The sequence below is a fragment of the Ranitomeya imitator genome, chromosome 5, assembly GCF_032444005.1.
Source record: "Ranitomeya imitator isolate aRanImi1 chromosome 5, aRanImi1.pri, whole genome shotgun sequence".
Lineage (NCBI taxonomy): Eukaryota > Metazoa > Chordata > Amphibia > Anura > Dendrobatidae > Ranitomeya > Ranitomeya imitator.
In genome coordinates, this window is record NC_091286.1 from 565,898,904 (window position 1) to 565,916,375 (window position 17,472).

The 17,472-nt window shown below is 43.4% G+C and overlaps 1 protein-coding gene across 1 annotated transcript in view; it reads right to left on the minus strand.

The window, feature by feature from the left end:
- Window positions 1–17,472, minus strand: part of AGXT (alanine--glyoxylate aminotransferase) — a 60,617-nt gene that overhangs the window by 30,601 nt on the left and 12,544 nt on the right. Inside the window, exons 2-4 of the mRNA XM_069727732.1 lie at window positions 8,152–8,344; window positions 7,140–7,204; window positions 3,447–3,547 (exon numbers count right to left, since the gene is read on the minus strand). Coding sequence (XP_069583833.1) covers window positions 3,447–3,547; window positions 7,140–7,204; window positions 8,152–8,344 — 359 coding nt within the window. The remainder of the gene's footprint in view (window positions 1–3,446; window positions 3,548–7,139; window positions 7,205–8,151; window positions 8,345–17,472) is intronic.

Consider the following 17,472-nt stretch of genomic DNA (forward strand, 5'->3'; position numbering starts at 1 on the left):
TCGGTCTCTTTCATCCCGCTACATTTAGCCCAACTTGGGTCTCTCCCTAAGGTGGCTAGCATATATGTATAGAATAAAAGAACAATTTACATTTCACTCAAAAATATACCTATAAAGAGAAAAATTAGACAAGCTGAACATTCTGCAGTGGACTCTTAATTTTTGCCAGAGCTGTGTATATACCGTATACAGGTCCTTCTCAAAAAATTAGCATATAGTGTTAAATTTCATTATTTACCATAATGTAATGGTTACAATTAAACTTTCATATATTATAGATTCATTATCCACCAACTGAAATTTGTCAGGTCTTTTATTGTTTTAATACTGATGATTTTGGCATACAACTCCTGATAACCCAAAAAACCTGTCTCAATAAATTAGCATATCAAGAAAAGGTTCTCTAAACGACCTATTACCCTAATCTTCTGAATCAACTAATTAACTCTAAACACATGCAAAAGATACCTGAGGCTTTTATAAACTCCCTGCCTGGTTCATTACTCAAAACCCCCATCATGGGTAAGACTAGCGACCTGACAGATGTCAAGAAGGCCATCATTGACACCCTCAAGCAAGAGGGTAAGACCCAGAAAGAAATTTCTCAACAAATAGGCTGTTCCCAGAGTGTGTATCAAGGCACCTCAATGGTAAGTCTGTTGGAAGGAAACAATGTGGCAGAAAACGCTGTACAACGAGAAGAGGAGACCGGACCCTGAGGAAGATTGTGGAGAAGGACTGATTCCAGACCTTGGGGAACCTGAGGAAGCAGTGGACTGAGTCTGGTGTGGAAACATCCAGAGCCACCGTGCACAGGCGTGTGCAGGAAATGGGCCACAGGTGCCGCATTCCCCAGGTAAAGCCACTTTTGAACCATAAACAGCGGCAGAGGCGCCTGACCTGGGCTACAGAGAAGCAGCACTGGACTGTTGCTAAGTGGTCCCAAGTACTTTTTTCTGATGAAAGCAAATTTTGCATGTCATTCGGAAATCAAGGTGCCAGAGTCTGGAGGAAGACTGGGGAGAAGGAAATGCCAAAATGCCTGAAGTCCAGTGTCAAGTACCCACAGTCAGTGATGGTGTGGGGTGCCATGTCAGCTGCTGGTGTTGGTCCACTGTGTTTCATCAAGGGCAGGGTCAATGCAGCTAGCTATCAGGAGATTTTGGAGCACTTCATGCTTCCATCGGCTGAAATGCTTTATGGAGATGAAGATTTCATTTTTCAGCACGACCTGGCACCTGCTCACAGTGCCAAAACCACTGGTAAATGGTTTACTGACCATGGTATTACTGTGCTCAATTGGCCTGCCAACTCTCCTGACCTGAACCCCATAGAGAATCTGTGGGATATTGTGAAGAGAAAGTTGAGAGACGCAAGACCCAACACTCTGGATGAGCTTAAGGCCGCTATTGAAGCATCCTGGGCCTCCATAACATCTCAGCAGTGTCACAGGCTGATTGCCTCCATGCCACGCCGCATTGAAGCAGTCATTTCTGCCAAAGGATTCCCGACCAAGTATTGAGTGCATAACTGAACATTATTATTTGTTGTTTTTTTTGTTTGTTATTAAAAAACACTTTTATTTGATTGGATGGGTGAAATATGCTAATTTATTGAGACAGGTTTTTTGGGTTATGAGGAGTTGTATGCCAAAATCATCAGTATTAAAACAATAAAAGACCTGACAAATTTCAGTTGGTGGATAATGAATCTATAATATATGAAAGTTTAATTGTAATCATTACATTATGGTAAATAATGAAATTTAACACTATATGCTAATTTTTTGAGAAGGACCTGTATATATATATATATATATATATATATATATATATATATATATATATATAGTATCAAGGTGTTCACAAATCCGATCTATGAAAATGTAAGATTAATTAACCCAACCTGTTAAAACTATAGAGAGAAAAAAGATTGAAATGCCCAAATTGCAAGTTTTCGTTGCCGCAACGCCACAAACCAATGCAATAGGAAGTGATCAAAGTTTCGTATATACCCAAAAATAGTGTACATAAGAACATCAGGTTACCTTGCAAAAAATTAGATCTCACACAGCTCCAACAACCGATGTCTGAATTTTTTGTCACTACTTGTAGTGAAACATCAAATGTAAGTTTGATATCGTCATAATCATACTGACCTGGACATAGTAACATAGTAACATAGTTAGTAAGGCCGAAAAAAGACATTTGTCCATCCAGTTCAGCCTATATTCCATCATAATAAATCCCCAGATCTACGTCCTTCTACAGAACCTAATAATTGTATGATACAATATTGTTCTGCTCCAGGAAGACATCCAGGCCTCTCTTGAACCCCTCGACTGAGTTCGCCATCACCACCTCCTCAGGCAAGCAATTCCAGATTCTCACTGCCCTAACAGTAAAGAATCCTCTTCTATGTTGGTGGAAAAACCTTCTCTCCTCCAGACGCAAAGAATGCCCCCTTGTGCCCGTCACCTTCCTTGGTATAAACAGATCCTCAGCGAGATATTTGTATTGTCCCCTTATATACTTATACATGGTTATTAGATCGCCCCTCAGTCGTCTTTTTTCTAGACTAAATAATCCTAATTTCGCTAATCTATCTGGGTATTGTAGTTCTCCCATCCCCTTTATTAATTTTGTTGCCCTCCTTTGTACTCTCTCTAGTTCCAATAATATTTCCTGGTAATTTTTACTGGAGAATAAATGTCGAGAAAACAAAGCCTGAAAACAATTGTGGTACTGCATTTTTTTCCGCTATTTCTCTTCACTTGGAATTTTTTTTCCATTTTGCAGTAAAATGGATGGAGTTATTGAAAAATACAACTAATCCCTCAAAAAACAAGTCCCGCATGGCTTTGCCATCGGGAAAATAAAAACGTTAAATTATGGAAGGAGAGGTAAAATCAAAGCGTAAAAATGAAAAATTGCTTGGTTCTTAAGGCGTTCAAAATAAGCTATGAATACAGATTCTAAGGTAGATCTTTGTCCAGCCCAGAGATCTCATTCTTAATAGCTCATTTACATATTAATAAAAAACGTGGATTTCTCGGTAACTATTCATTTGATCGCAGATATCAAGTTATCGGTTTTTTTTCTATGATCTGAATGCCCATATAGATGGCTTAGTTGGGGTGAGCTGACAGACAGAATTCAACTTTCATAATCCCTGCCGTTCTGATTATGTCGCTCTTGTTATTTCTGATGCTCATGCAGAGGTGATGTCAAATTTATTTCTGATGCGACCGGTGCAAATCATCACTGTGGACCACTAGAGCGGCGGCATTGAAGCAATGGAGGTATTAAAATGTGAGTTATCACAGCGCCAATGTTAGGCAGCTTTCATTAAATTGCAGTTAAATTATAAAAGCCTTTCTAGTCTTTATTTAGTCTAGCATATTTTTAACTTTTTTTGTTTGATTTTTTTTTTCCAAATACACATACCGGTGACAAAGGTCTCCAATACCATTTAATGGCTGTACTACTCCACTGGATGACTCTCCATGAGTGATGAAGAAGAGAGAAGGCTTGTGCTCAGCTAGACCCTGGATTAATAGAAGGAAACACATGGCCTTGGGTAATGAGTATTTGTCACCATGATCTTTGCATCAAATCAAAACTATTGATCCAGTTAAGCGCTTCTGTGTAACCAAGATGTAGATTCAGCAATTTGTCACTAGAAACTGTAGCCAAAGATTGATAATTCTATTTGAGGTATATTAAAGGGAACCTGTCACCCCGAAAATCGCGGGTGAGGTAAGCCCACCGGCATCAGGGGCTTATCTACAGCATTCTGTAATGCTGTAGATAAGCCCCCGATGTTACCTGAAAGAGGAGAAAAAGACGTTATATTATACTCACCCAGGGGCGGTCCCGCTGCTGGTCAGGTCGGATGGGTGTCTCCGGTACGCTGCGGCGCCTCCCATCTTCATTACAAGACGTCCTCTTCTGATCTTCAGCCACGGCTCCGCCGCAGGCGTACTTTGCTCTGCCCTCTTGAGGGCAGAGGATAGTACTGCAGTGCGCAGGCGCCGGAAAGGTCAGAGGCCCGGCGCCTGCGCACTGCAGTACTTTGTCTGCCCTCAACAGGGCAGAGCAAAGTACGTCTGCGCCGGAGCCGTGGCTGAAGATCAGAAGAGGACGTCTTGTAATGAAGATGGGAGGCGCCGCAGCGGACCAGAGACGCCCATCTGACCGGACCGCAGCGGGACCGCCCCTGGGTGAGTATAATATAACGTCTTTTTCTCCTCGTTCAGGTAACATCGGGGGCTTATCTACAGCATTACAGAATGCTGTAGATAAGCCCCTGATGCCGGTGGGCTTACCTCACCCGCGATTTTCGGGGTGACAGGTTCCCTTTAAAGGGTCACTCCTTTCTGTATGTCATATTTGGTAACCATGGGGTGATTTAAAGGTCTTGTGTAGATCTTTTTTAACGAATGGGTCCTAGTTTCTAATAGTCTACCAAACAGACTGGGGAACGGGTACAAAGGAGCTCATCAAAGATCCAACATTTCCTCTAATTACAGTTGAAACAAGAAGTTTCCATCCACTATATAAAAAGACACATATGCATACAGTATTTTTCTCAATATCTGACATGAAAACAGAATAAACGTTTTCCGTTTTAGATCAATTAGAATTACCATAATTATTAATATTTGCCAAATGTCAGAATAATGAGAGGCAGAGAATTTCCTTGCCAGACAGGGACTAGTGTAAGACTTCTGTGGAACGCTATGCCATGTCTTGTCATGAATTAGATGGGCGACCGCTTGCCACGCATTGTCCCGGCCATGCTCTGCACACTGAGAGGTGCTCAAAAAATGTGAGATTTTTCAAAGTGTTTTACTCCAGTTTTCTGGCGTAAATACTGTGATGAATTGGGGCCATATTTCTGCAGTGCAGATGTATAAAAACTGAGCACTTTGTGCTCTGCACCCTCACAGATTACTGCTGATTTCTGAGAATCCTAAGAGCAAAACCCTCAACCCTCAGGCTCAGTACAAAACCCCTTAATGATTACTCAAAAGCTGACTCTAGGTCCCAGACCCTACAATTAGATCGGTGTCGGATGCTGTTGCACTTTGGTGCTCTTTGCACTAAGCAAAAAAAAAAAAAAAGAATTAGACCCAACCCAAAACCCCAACATGTCAAATTTCAGTTACCCTAACAGGAAATTGTAAAGGATTGTCAAGCAGTTCTCTTTAGACATTGCGCTATCGCCACAAATATCTTATATGTAGGGCCAGCTTTACACAAGTTTATATTATGATATTTCTCCATGTGCCTTTCTACTTATTAATATGACTTATTACACCTGACCACAGAACAGCACCTGGTGCCTGAAAAGTTAGTGTATTTTTAAAGGGGTTGTCTCAAGGTCATAAATGGGTAAAATTGCAAAGTGCTTGTAAAAACATTCTTAAGAATGGAGGGATTTTTAATTTTATAATGTACAGCTCATTGTTAAGGTTACAAGCCGTCCTGCAGTCCTGGTCTGGCCTACACAAAGAGCGCGAGGCACGAGCAGATTCTGCTTTACAGCTTGCGTGGCTCTGATGCTTGCCAGATCGCCAGATCCAATGAGCCACAATTTGTCGTGCTCCTATGCTGCAGGCTCAAGGCTGCCGCTGCTAGCAGCCTGGAAGAGAGCACAGTTGTCTAAGCCGCTGGTCTGAACTATCAATTTTCAGGACTGCATCGAGAAAGCGAAGTCAGGAGCAGTGCAGTTCTGAACATACAGCTTGATAAAACATCTTTAAGGGGTTGTCTCAGAGAGAACTCCTTTCAGAACTCTTCTAGAAGAGATGTAAGTATAGTGGGTACAGGGAGCTTAAATCACACCATGACCCTCAATCTTACAGGGGTCCAAAAGATCTCCTTGACCCATATTAGAAGACCAATTTTATTTACTCTTGAAATTTGGGGGCCCTTTTGGATAACTTGCATTGGGTCCACATGCTCCGAGTTACACCACTGACTCCTATCACCAAACAGCTCATCAAGTCAGAAATGTACTGTAGTATTGCATGGGCATCCTGTTCGTGTAATACATGAACAGCTCAAGTCTGCTAAGTCAGGACCTTTTCTTATTGAGTGTCTCTCTGTTCTCATGGATGGGGATAAAGTTGATGCAAATGAGCTTGCAAGACCCAGTCCATTGGTCACTTCAGTAATTTGTGATTGGTGAACAGGATCCTGCAGAACCACCTTTTACCCGATAGCATCTAAGGCAGGGGTGTCAAACTGCATTCCTCGAGGGCCTCAGACCATGTGTGTTTTCAAGATTTCCTTTGCATTACACAAGGTGCTGGAATCATTCTGTGCAGGTGATTACATTATCTCCTGTGCAATACAAGGAAATCCTGAAAACATGACCTGTTTGCAGCCCTCGAGGAATGCAGTTTGACACCCCTGATCTAAGGCTTTTCTTTTTATTATTGCCAGGCCGGCTAATCAAAAGAGAAGCCCAGGATGCCATCAGGTAAGAGGCAGTTCTCGGGATCCCATCCAGAGGCCACAGATTACTGACATGGCTGATGGACCGGATCCTGCAAATTCACAGGTACCCTCCTGTGACTATGACATCCATAGGTTCTTATTGTAGGCTTTAGAGTTGAGTAAAAAGATTTGCAAGACCCTCGTACAGTGGCCAAGTTGCTAGTCTTTTACTGCCTGATGAAAGCGAACCTGTTTGTCGGAACCCCAGTGCCTTTGCTGATAATGAGACCCAGTTCAAAATTATGCTGACAGGTCGGAGGTTCGCAGGGCTCTCGGCCGGCAGCCACAAACTACCTCAAACTACCTACAGTATGTGCCACTGGACTAAGGTCATGTAAATCATTTTTGCTTAGCTATAGTGGGTTTAGTTCAGGAGGCAACTCCTATAAAGAGATGTAAGACCAGGGCGATGGGTAGGAGAGCAAAACAAGATGATATGTATAACATTGACATAACACAAAATATTGTATCTTAGTCCCCTTATCTGTGGAAATGTGGCGCACTACATTTTTTGTTTTTCTTTTAGGTGAGTTCCTGTGCAGAAGCTGCTATTTGAGGGACCTATGAAGATAATGAGATTTCTGTTGTCTGGCATTTTGCTCATTGTAGAATATCGTGACGGGTTTGCATTACCTTTTCTATTTCTTTTAGGGTGAACCCTTCACCAGGTGGCTTTGTCAAGAGACGAACATCAGCACCTGAATTACACAAAGAAAACAGTGTGCTTGTTACTATCAATTTCTGTTTCAATAATTACATTTTACATAAAGTTCTCACAAGCCAACGGGAAATGCTGCTAAGGTGCAGATTTTCGAATTGTTGCACTTGTTCATTCCAAAGGTATAATTTTATGAACACCTGCCAAAGACCAGTTCTCCGATAGTGTGTTGAGGATTCTTAGTTTGCACGGACATCTGCTGAGATCTACGGACTTTTCAATCCCAGACATAGAAAAAGTCCAGCAGTGCAGAGATAATCCCATTATTAACTTTTATTCTATCATGATTAAAATAAGGTGTTATGGGGTCAACTCTGCATTGCGTTTGAGAAAGATATAATTTTGGTTCAGAATGAAGCTAGGAAAGTGTTAAGTTTGAGCGTGAATATTTGTCAGAATGCAGGAACAGCAGCAAGAGCAGAGTCCACAGGAACATTGCTGAGAACAGAGCAGGTGCAAGTGTTAGACAACGGGAAGATGGCAATAATTAACCCTGGAACAGAATTTCAAGTTCGGGTCACTTTGGTTATATACCTGATATAAGTTATAACATGGCCAATATGAGCTCGTGTTCATACATTGGTAACAATATTTTATTGCAGCAAGCCTCTTGTGAGGACGGAGTCATGTATGGAGCATAGTCCAAACCTTCATGGTTTTTACGTGACCATGGTGATACGCACTTCAGCGTCTATGATCTATAGCAGTGTTCCCCAACTCCGATCCTCAAGAGCCATCAACAGGTCATGTTTTCAGTATTTCCTTAGTATTGCACAGGTGATAATTGCATCACCTGTGCAATACTAAGGAATCCGGAAAACATGACCTGTTGGTGGCTCTTGAGGACCGGAGTTGGGGAACACTGATCTATAGGATAGAGCCTACAAATGTCTCACAGCACTGAGTTGGCTTGTCCGTCCTTCTTACCTATCCTCTGAGCAATGTCAGCAGCTCTTTCCCCCCAAATGCCCTTTGAAGCCACAAGGACTACATCCCCTTTTTCCACCACATTAAAAATGGCGGTCTCCATAGCGCAGTGTCCAGAACCGCTCACTGCCAGGGTCAATGTGTTCCGTGTCTGGAAGGCATACTGTATCCCAAGTTTTATGTCATCCATTATCTGTAGGGAAGAAAGATGCATAAATGACTAAATTGTGCATAATCCCAGTCACATACATCAGCCATATATGTTTTTACCCTTTGAAGATAGTATTAACCCTTTAATGAACAGGTCCATTTTCTTATTAGCCAAGTAAATGATCGAGTAGGGTTTTTTTCCCCCATTTTTTTAATTCTTGAATTCAAAGAGCCATTTTATTTTACACTTGATAAATCTGTACGATGGCTTTTTTATGGAATGAGTTCTATATTTTATTATCACCATTTTGGGGCAAATATACTTTATTGATTAGTTTTTATAATTTTTTTTTTTTTGAGGGGACAGGATGCAAAAAATCCTACCGTTCTATTGTTGCTCTTTGAGTTTTTTTGTGTTGATGCACCCAAGGGACAGAACGTTTTTATTTTTTCTCCAATGTAGTTACGTGTATTCCTTTTTTTTAATTTTATTTATTATTTAAGGTATGTCTTATAGCTTTTAGTGATGTAATTTTTGGGTACTTACAATGTATGGACAGATTTGGGGATTTTTTTGGTGAGGGAGGTGTTTGGAGGGAAAAAAATTGCCACCTACGGGACCCGTAGAAGCGCCGTAGCGTGAAACGGCCGTCGTCCGGTCTCTCCTCACTCCCGCTCCCTCACACTTCCCTGCTGATGCCGTTTAATGTCCTATTAAGCTATTGTCGCTGAATAAAGGACACACTTTTTCATGAAGAACGTGGGTGAGTGCTGCATTTATGTTTCTTCTTATGTCATGGTTTTGGACTAGCTCTGGCATATGCCCAGCACCTCCCTTAATTCATGTGGAGACTTTACTCGTCCTGCTTAATCAGATCACAATTGCAGAGTTTCCATTGCTGGTTAGCGGATCTCAGTGCCGGTCATCTATTTATTCTTAATGGAGAAGTGATCTATTAAGTATCACCTACTCTGTGGATAGCTAACATATCTCCACTGGACAAACTCCATTAAAAAAACAATTTAGCAGTTATACGTCTGTTTTACTGAATGCTTGTAGGACCTTTTATCACAATACTATGTTGTGCTATTCCTGTTATTTGAGGTCACCACTCTGTTGTGAATTCTGTGGCAGAGCTCCCTCCTGTGGTCACAAGTGGTACTGCGGCTTCTGAGTTTCCTTCCTCAGGTGATGTGGTGAAGTCGTTAGGTGCTGCTCTATTTAACTCCACCTAGTGCTTTGCTCCTGGCCTCCAGTCAATGTTCTAGTATTGGTCTTGCTTCCTGCTGGATCGTTCCTGTGGCCTGTCTGCTCAGCATAAGCTAAGTCTGCTTGTGTTTATTTTGTTGCTATATTTTCTGTCCAGCTTGCTTTTTGGGTTTTGCTTGCTTGCTGGAAGCTCTGAGACGCAGATGGAGCACCTCCGTACCGTTAGTCGGTGCGGAGGGTCTTTTTGCCCCTCTGCGTGGTTGTTTGTAGGTTTTTGTGTTGACCGCAAAGCTATCTTTCCTATCCTCGATCTATTCAGTAAGTCGGGCCTCACTTTGCTAAATCTATTTCATCTCTGTGTTTGTATTTTCATCTTACTCACGGTCATTATATGTGGGGGGCTGCCTTTTCCTTTGGGGAATTTCTCTGAGGCAAGGTAGGCTTATTTTTCTACCTTCAGGGCTAGCTAGTTTCTCAGGCTGTGCCCGAGGCGCCAAGGTCTGGTCAGGAGCGCTCCACGGCTACCTCTAGTGTGGTATGATAGGATTAGGGATTGCGGTCAGCAGAGTTCCCACGTCTCAGAGCTCGTCCTATGTTTTGTGCGTTTTGTCAGGTCACTTGTGTGCTCTGAACTTCAAGGTCCATTGTGGTTCTGAATTACCTAATCATAACAGTACTGGAGGCCCAAAGTACTAATGCTTCTCAATAGAGGGAAAAAAGAAGTTCTGAGACCATTTTATTTTTCTTTGCACTGTGTTTTGCCTTTTTTTTCCCCTAGACATTTGGGTAGTTCAGGACACAGGTGTAGTGATGGACATTAAAGGTCTGTCTTCATGTGTGCATCATCTCACTGCAAGAGTACAAAATATTCAAGACTTTGTGGTTCAGAATTCTATGTTAGAACCAAGAATTCCTATTCCTGATTTGTTTTCTGGAGATAGAGCAAACTTTCTGAGTTTTAAAAATAATTGTAAACTGTTTCTGGCTTTGAAACCTCGCTCCTCTGGTGACCCAGTTCAACAAGTTAAGATCATTATTTCTTTATTACGTGGCGACCCTCAAGACTGGGCATTTTCCCTTGCGCCAGGAGATCCTGCATTATGTAATATTGATGCGTTTTTCCTGGCGCTCGGATTGCTGTACGATGAACCTAATTCGGTGGATCAGGCAGAGAAAAATTTGCTGGCTCTGTGTCAGGGTCAGGATGAGATAGAGATTTATTGTCAGAAGTTTAGAAAGTGGTCCGTGCTCACTCAATGGAATGAAGGAGCGCTGGCAGCTATCTTCAGAAAGGGTCTCTCTGAAGCCCTTAAGGATGTCATGGTGGGATTTCCCATGCCTGCTGGTCTGAATGAGTCTATGTCTTTAGCCATTCAGATCGGTCGACGCTTGCGTGAGCGTAAATCTGTGCACCATTTGGCGGTATTATCCGAGCATAAACCTGAGCCTATGCAGTGTGATAGGACTGTGACCAGAGTTGAACGGCAAGAACACAGACGTCAGAATGGGCTGTGTTTCTACTGTGGTGATTTCACTCATGCTATCTCCGATTGTCCTAAGCACACTAAGCGGTTCGCTAGGTCTGCCACCATTGGTACGGTACAGTCAAAATTTCTTTTGTCCGTTACTTTGATCTGCTCTTTGTCATCTTATTCTGTCATGGTATTTGTGGATTCAGGCGCTGCCCTGAATTTGATGGACTTGGAGTATGCTAGGCGTTGTGGGTTTTTCTTGGAGCCCTTGCAGTGTCCTATTCCATTGAGAGGAATTGATGCTACGCCTTTGGCCAAGAATAAGCCTCAGTACTGGACCCAGCTGACCATGTGCATGGCTCCTGCACATCAGGAGGATATTCGCTTTCTGGTGTTGCATAATCTGCATGATGTGGTCGTGTTGGGGTTGCCATGGCTACAAGTCCATAACCCAGTATTAGATTGGAAATCAATGTCTGTGTCCAGCTGGGGTTGTCAGGGGGTACATGGTGATGTCCCATTTCTGTCTATTTCGTCATCCACCCCTTCTGAGGTCCCAGAGTTCTTGTCTGATTACCGGGATGTATTTGATGAGCCCAAGTCCAATGCCCTACCTCCGCATAGGGATTGTGATTGTGCTATCGATTTGATTCCTGGTAGTAAGTTTCCTAAAGGTCGACTGTTTAATTTATCTGTACCTGAGCACGCCGCTATGCGGAGTTACGTGAAGGAGTCCTTGGAGAAGGGTCATATTCGCCCGTCATCGTCGCCATTGGGAGAAGGGTTCTTTTTTGTGGCCAAGAAGGATGGTTCGCTGAGACCTTGTATAGATTACCGCCTTCTAAATAAAATCACGGTCAAATTTCAGTACCCCTTGCCGCTGCTATCTGATTTGTTTGCTCGGATCAAGGGGGCTAGTTGGTTCACCAAGATAGATCTTCGTGGTGCGTATAATCTTGTGCGTATTAAGCGGGGCGATGAATGGAAAACTGCATTTAATACGCCCGAGGGCCATTTTGAGTACCTAGTTATGCCTTTCGGACTTGCCAATGCTCCATCGATGTTTCAGTCCTTTATGCATGACATCTTCTGAGAGTACCTGGATAAATTCCTGATTGTATACTTGGATGATATTTTGGTCTTCTCGGATGATTGGGAGTCTCATGTGAAGCAGGTCAGAATGGTGTTCCAGGTCCTGCGTGCTAATTCTTTGTTTGTGAAGGGATCAAAGTGTCTCTTTGGTGTTCAGAAGGTTTCATTTTTGGGGTTTATTTTTTCCCCTTCTACTATCGAGATGGACCCTGTTAAGGTCCAGGCCATCTATGATTGGACTCAGCCGACATCTCTGAAGAGTCTGCAAAAGTTCCTGGGCTTTGCTAATTTTTATCGTCGCTTCATCTGTAATTTTTCTAGTATTGCTAAACCTTTGACCGATTTGACCAAGAAGGGTGCTGATGTGGTCAATTGGTCTTCTGCTGCTGTGGAAGCTTTTCAAGAGTTAAAGCGTCGTTTTTCTTCTGCCCCTGTGTTGTGTCAACCAGATGTTTCGCTTCCGTTCCAGGTCGAGGTTGATGCTTCTGAAATTGGAGCGGGGGCTGTTTTGTCTCAGAGAAGTACTGATTGCTCGGTGATGAAACCATGCGCCTTCTTTTCCAGGAAGTTTTCGCCTGCTGAGCGAAATTATGATGTTGGCAATCGAGAGTTGCTGGCCATGAAGTGGGCATTCGAGGAGTGGCGTCATTGGCTTGAAGGAGCTAAGCATCGCGTGGTGGTCTTGACTGATCACAAGAACTTGACTTATCTCGAGTCTGCCAAACGGTTGAATCCTAGACAGGCTCGTTGGTCGCTGTTTTTCTCCCGTTTTGACTTTGTGGTTTCGTACCTTCAGGGCTCTAAAAATGTGAAGGCGGATGCCCTGTCTAGGAGTTTTGTGCCCGACTCTCCGGGTTTGTCTGAGCCGGCGGGTATTCTCAAAGAGGGAGTAATTTTGTCTGCCATCTCCCCTGATTTGCGGCGGGTGCTGCAAAAATTTCAGGCTAATAAACCTGATCGTTGCCCAGCGGAGAAACTGTTTGTCCCTGATAGGTGGACGAATAAAGTTATCTCTGAGGTTCATTGTTCGGTGTTGGCTGGTCATCCTGGAATCTTTGGTACCAGAGATTTAGTGGCTAGATCCTTTTGGTGGCCGTCTCTGTCGCGGGATGTGCGTTCTTTTGTGCAGTCCTGTGGGATTTGTGCTCGGGCTAAGCCCTGCTGTTCTCGTGCCAGTGGGTTGCTTTTGCCCTTGCCGGTCCCGAAGAGGCCTTGGACACATATCTCTATGGATTTTATTTCGGATCTCCCCGTCTCTCAAAAAATGTCGGTCATTTGGGTGGTTTGTGATCGCTTCTCTAAGATGATCCATTTGGTACCCTTGTCTAAATTACCTTCCTCCTCTGATTTGGTGCCATTGTTCTTCCAGCATGTGGTTCGTTTACATGGCATTCCAGAGAACATCGTTTCCGACAGAGGTTCCCAGTTTGTTTCGAGGTTTTGGCGAGCTTTTTGTGCTAGGATGGGCATTGATTTGTCTTTTTCCTCGGCTTTCCATCCTCAGACTAATGGCCAGACCGAACGAACCAATCAGACCTTGGAAACATATCTGAGATGCTTTGTTTCTGCTGATCAGGATGATTGGGTGTCCTTCTTGCCTTTGGCTGAGTTCGCATTTAATAATCGGGCTAGCTCGGCTACCTTGGTTTCGCCGTTTTTCTGCAACTCTGGGTTCCATCCTCGTTTCTCTTCAGGGCAGGTTGAGTCTTCGGACTGTCCTGGTGTGGATACGGTGGTGGACAGGTTACAGCAGATTTGGACTCATGTAGTGGACAATTTGACATTGTCCCAGGAGAAGGCTCAACGTTTCGCTAATCGCAGACGCTGTGTGGGTCCCCGACTTCGTGTTGGGGATTTGGTTTGGTTGTCATCTCGTCATATTCCTATGAAGGTTTCCTCTCCTAAATTTGAGCCTCGTTTCATTGGTCCGTATAGGATTTCTGAGGTTCTTAATCCTGTGTCTTTTCGTTTGACCCTTCCAGATTCTTTTTCCATCCATAATGTATTCCATAGGTCATTGTTGCGGAGATACGTGGCACCTATGGTTCTATCTGTTGATCCTCCTGCCCCGGTTTTGGAGGAGGGGGAGTTGGAGTATATTGTGGAGAAGATTTTGGATTCTCGTGTTTCGAGACGGAAACTCCAGTATCTGGTTAAGTGGAAGGGTTATGGTCAGGAAGATAATTCCTGGGTCTTTGCCTCTGATGTCCATGCTGCCGATCTTGTTCGTGCCTTTCATGTGGCTCATCCTGGTCGGCCTGGGGGCTCTGGTGAGGGTTCGGTGACCCCTCCTCAAGGGGGGGTACTGTTGTGAATTCTGTGGCAGAGCTCCCTCCTGTGGTCACAAGTGGTACTGCGGCTTCTGAGTTTCCTTCCTCAGGTGATGTGGTGAAGTCGTTAGGTGCTGCTTAATTTAACTCCACCTAGTGCTTTGCTCCTGGCCTCCAGTCAATGTTCTAGTATTGGTCTTGCTTCCTCCTGGATCGTTCCTGTGGCCTGTCTGCTCAGCATAAGCTAAGTCTGCTTGTGTTTATTTTGTTGCTATATTTTCTGTCCAGCTTGCTTTTTGGGTTTTGCTTGCTAGCTGGAAGCTCTGAGACGCAGAGGGAGCACCTCCGTACCGTTAGTCGGTGCGGAGGGTCTTTTTGCCCCTCTGCGTGGTTGTTTGTAGGTTTTTGTGTTGACCGCAAAGCTATATTTCCTATCCTCGATCTATTCAGTAAGTCGGGCCTCACTTTGCTAAATCTATTTAATCTCTGTGTTTGTATTTTCATCTTACTCACGGTCATTATATGTGGGGGGCTGCCTTTTCCTTTGGGGAATTTCTCTGAGGCAAGGTAGGCTTATTTTTCTACCTTCAGGGCTAGCTAGTTTCTCAGGCTGTGCCCGAGGCGCCTAGGTCTGGTCAGGAGCGCTCCACGGCTACCTCTAGTGTGGTATGATAGGATTAGGGATTGCGGTCAGCAGAGTTCCCACGTCTCAGAGCTCGTCCTATGTTTTGTGGGTTTTGTCAGGTCACTTGTGTGCTTTGAACTTCAAGGTCCATTGTGGTTCTGAATTACCTAATCATAACACCACTCCTATCGTTGTATAGGACTCTTTAATAATTGAGTTCGTCTTCGGGCCTACATGTATTTCCTTGACTTATTCTGCCATCTTAATACGGTACTTAAAAGATGACATAGCAGCTGTTTTGCCCATTAACTATCAATTCTAGATCACCTTTTCTCATAACTTTGTGTTGTGCCATTATTTATTATCTCATCTTTAAGGCTCTGAAAAAAAAAACGAGCGTTGGGAGCGTTGGTTGTTACCCTTCCCATTATCGAAGGGGCATGTTACTAAACATTTTGACATTAACAACAGTGATTGGACAGTGTCAGACTCTGCACACACACTCCTATCCGGTAACACCCAATTGTTAAGTTATCCTGGCAAAAAAATGCCACAGAATTTCTGTTCATGGGAAAATACGGTATTTCCTAAAAGCGATATGTCTTGGGTGATAGGTCCTCTTTAATCAAGTAGGCTTTTCTGATATCCTATTCTCAGCCATTTGCTGTTTTTGCTTTTACAGCAATCACTGCAGACGTCCTAACAGTGCCGTTCTCTGGACAGGAGTACTGGGAGCTACGAACCTCTGCCTGTTATCATTTACCAGTATTACTGTTGCTTAGGTCTGTGCAAAACTAAAGGGCCTGCATTCCAGAAATTAAAAAAGTGTTTGAAATAGGCAGTTTGTATCACCCAGTGTAAATGTGCACTCAGATGAGACTTACAAAGGTGTTGTTCTGATTTTTGCCATTCCCAGTGACCAAGAATAGTCTTTTATAGTCATGAAATGATATTGTTATTGTTGAATGGTAAGATACCAGACCATGTATAGTCCTTCTAAGGCCAGTGTCACACTTGCAACTGCAATGCAAGAAACTCTCCTCAATACCTGGCACTGCCGCCGGCACTCGGGACCAGAGCGTGCGGCTGCATGTATTTCTATGCAGCTGAACGCTGTGGTCCAAACCGCCGCCGGCAGTGCCAGGTATTGAGGCGAGTTTCTCGCATTGCAGTTGCAAGTGTGACACCGTCCTAAAAAGGGGTCATGCACATTGAGTAGATTGAAGAGATGTCGGTGAACCTTTGTTTGGTTGGCCATTATTCTTGCTGACTTCCGTGTGCCAACTTACTTCGGCTGAGCATGCATGTGTTCCGAGCGAGGAGAAGGATGTATGTAATCCACTGCCAGATATCTCTGGCGGCAGCTTATCTTTACTGTACAACATGTCAATTCTTTTCTTTTTCTCGACATTTGGTGATTGAACTCTGGCCAGATATCTAGAAAAAAAATGGTTGGCTGGTCTTGCTGAAATCAGTGGCTTCAACATAGCTGCCCTTAGTCTTGCCTAGTATTAACTACACATTTATGGCAGCCAAAGAATGTTATTGGGTATCCGAAATTTAGCCTTTTTGTTTTATGTCAATTGGTAATTCTGCCGATATTGCTGATGTCAGATCAATGGGAGTTATAAGAAAGTGAATAAGTAGTTAGTGTAATCCATAAAGTGTACGACATGAGGGATGTTATTCTGGATTATCTCAATGAGAATAAGTGTTTAACTCCATATCAGCATGGGTTTATGAGAAATCGCTCCTGTCAAACCAATCTAATCAGTTTTTATGAAGAGGTAAGCTATAGGCTGGACCACGGTGAGTCATTGGACGTGGTATATCTCGATTTTTCCAAAGCGTTTGATACCGTGCCGCACAAGAGGTTGGTACACAAAATGAGAATGCTTGGTCTGGGGGAAAATGTGTGTAAATGGGTTAGTAACTGGCTTAGTGATAGAAAGCAGAGGGTGGTTATAAATGGTATAGTCTCTAACTGGGTCGCTGTGACCAGTGGGGTACCGCAGGGGTCGGTATTGGGACCTGTTCTCTTCAACATATTCATTAATGATCTGGTAGAAGGTTTACACAGTAAAATATCGATATTTGCAGATGATACAAAACTATGTAAAGCAGTTAATACAAGAGAAGATAGTATTCTGCTACAGATGGATCTGGATAAGTTGGAAACTTGGGCTGAAAGGTGGCAGATGAGGTTTAACAATGATAAATGTAAGGTTATACACATGGGAAGAAGGAATCAATATCACCATTACACACTGAATGGGAAACCACTGGGTAAATCTGACAGGGAGAAGGACTTGGGGATCCTAGTTAATGATAAACTTACCTGGAGCAGCCAGTGCCAGGCAGCTGCTGCCAAGGCAAACAGGATCATGGGGTGCATTAAAAGAGGTCTGGATACACATGATGAGAGCATTATACTGCCTCTGTACAAATCCCTAGTTAGACCGCACATGGAGTACTGTGTCCAGTTTTGGGCACCGGTGCTCA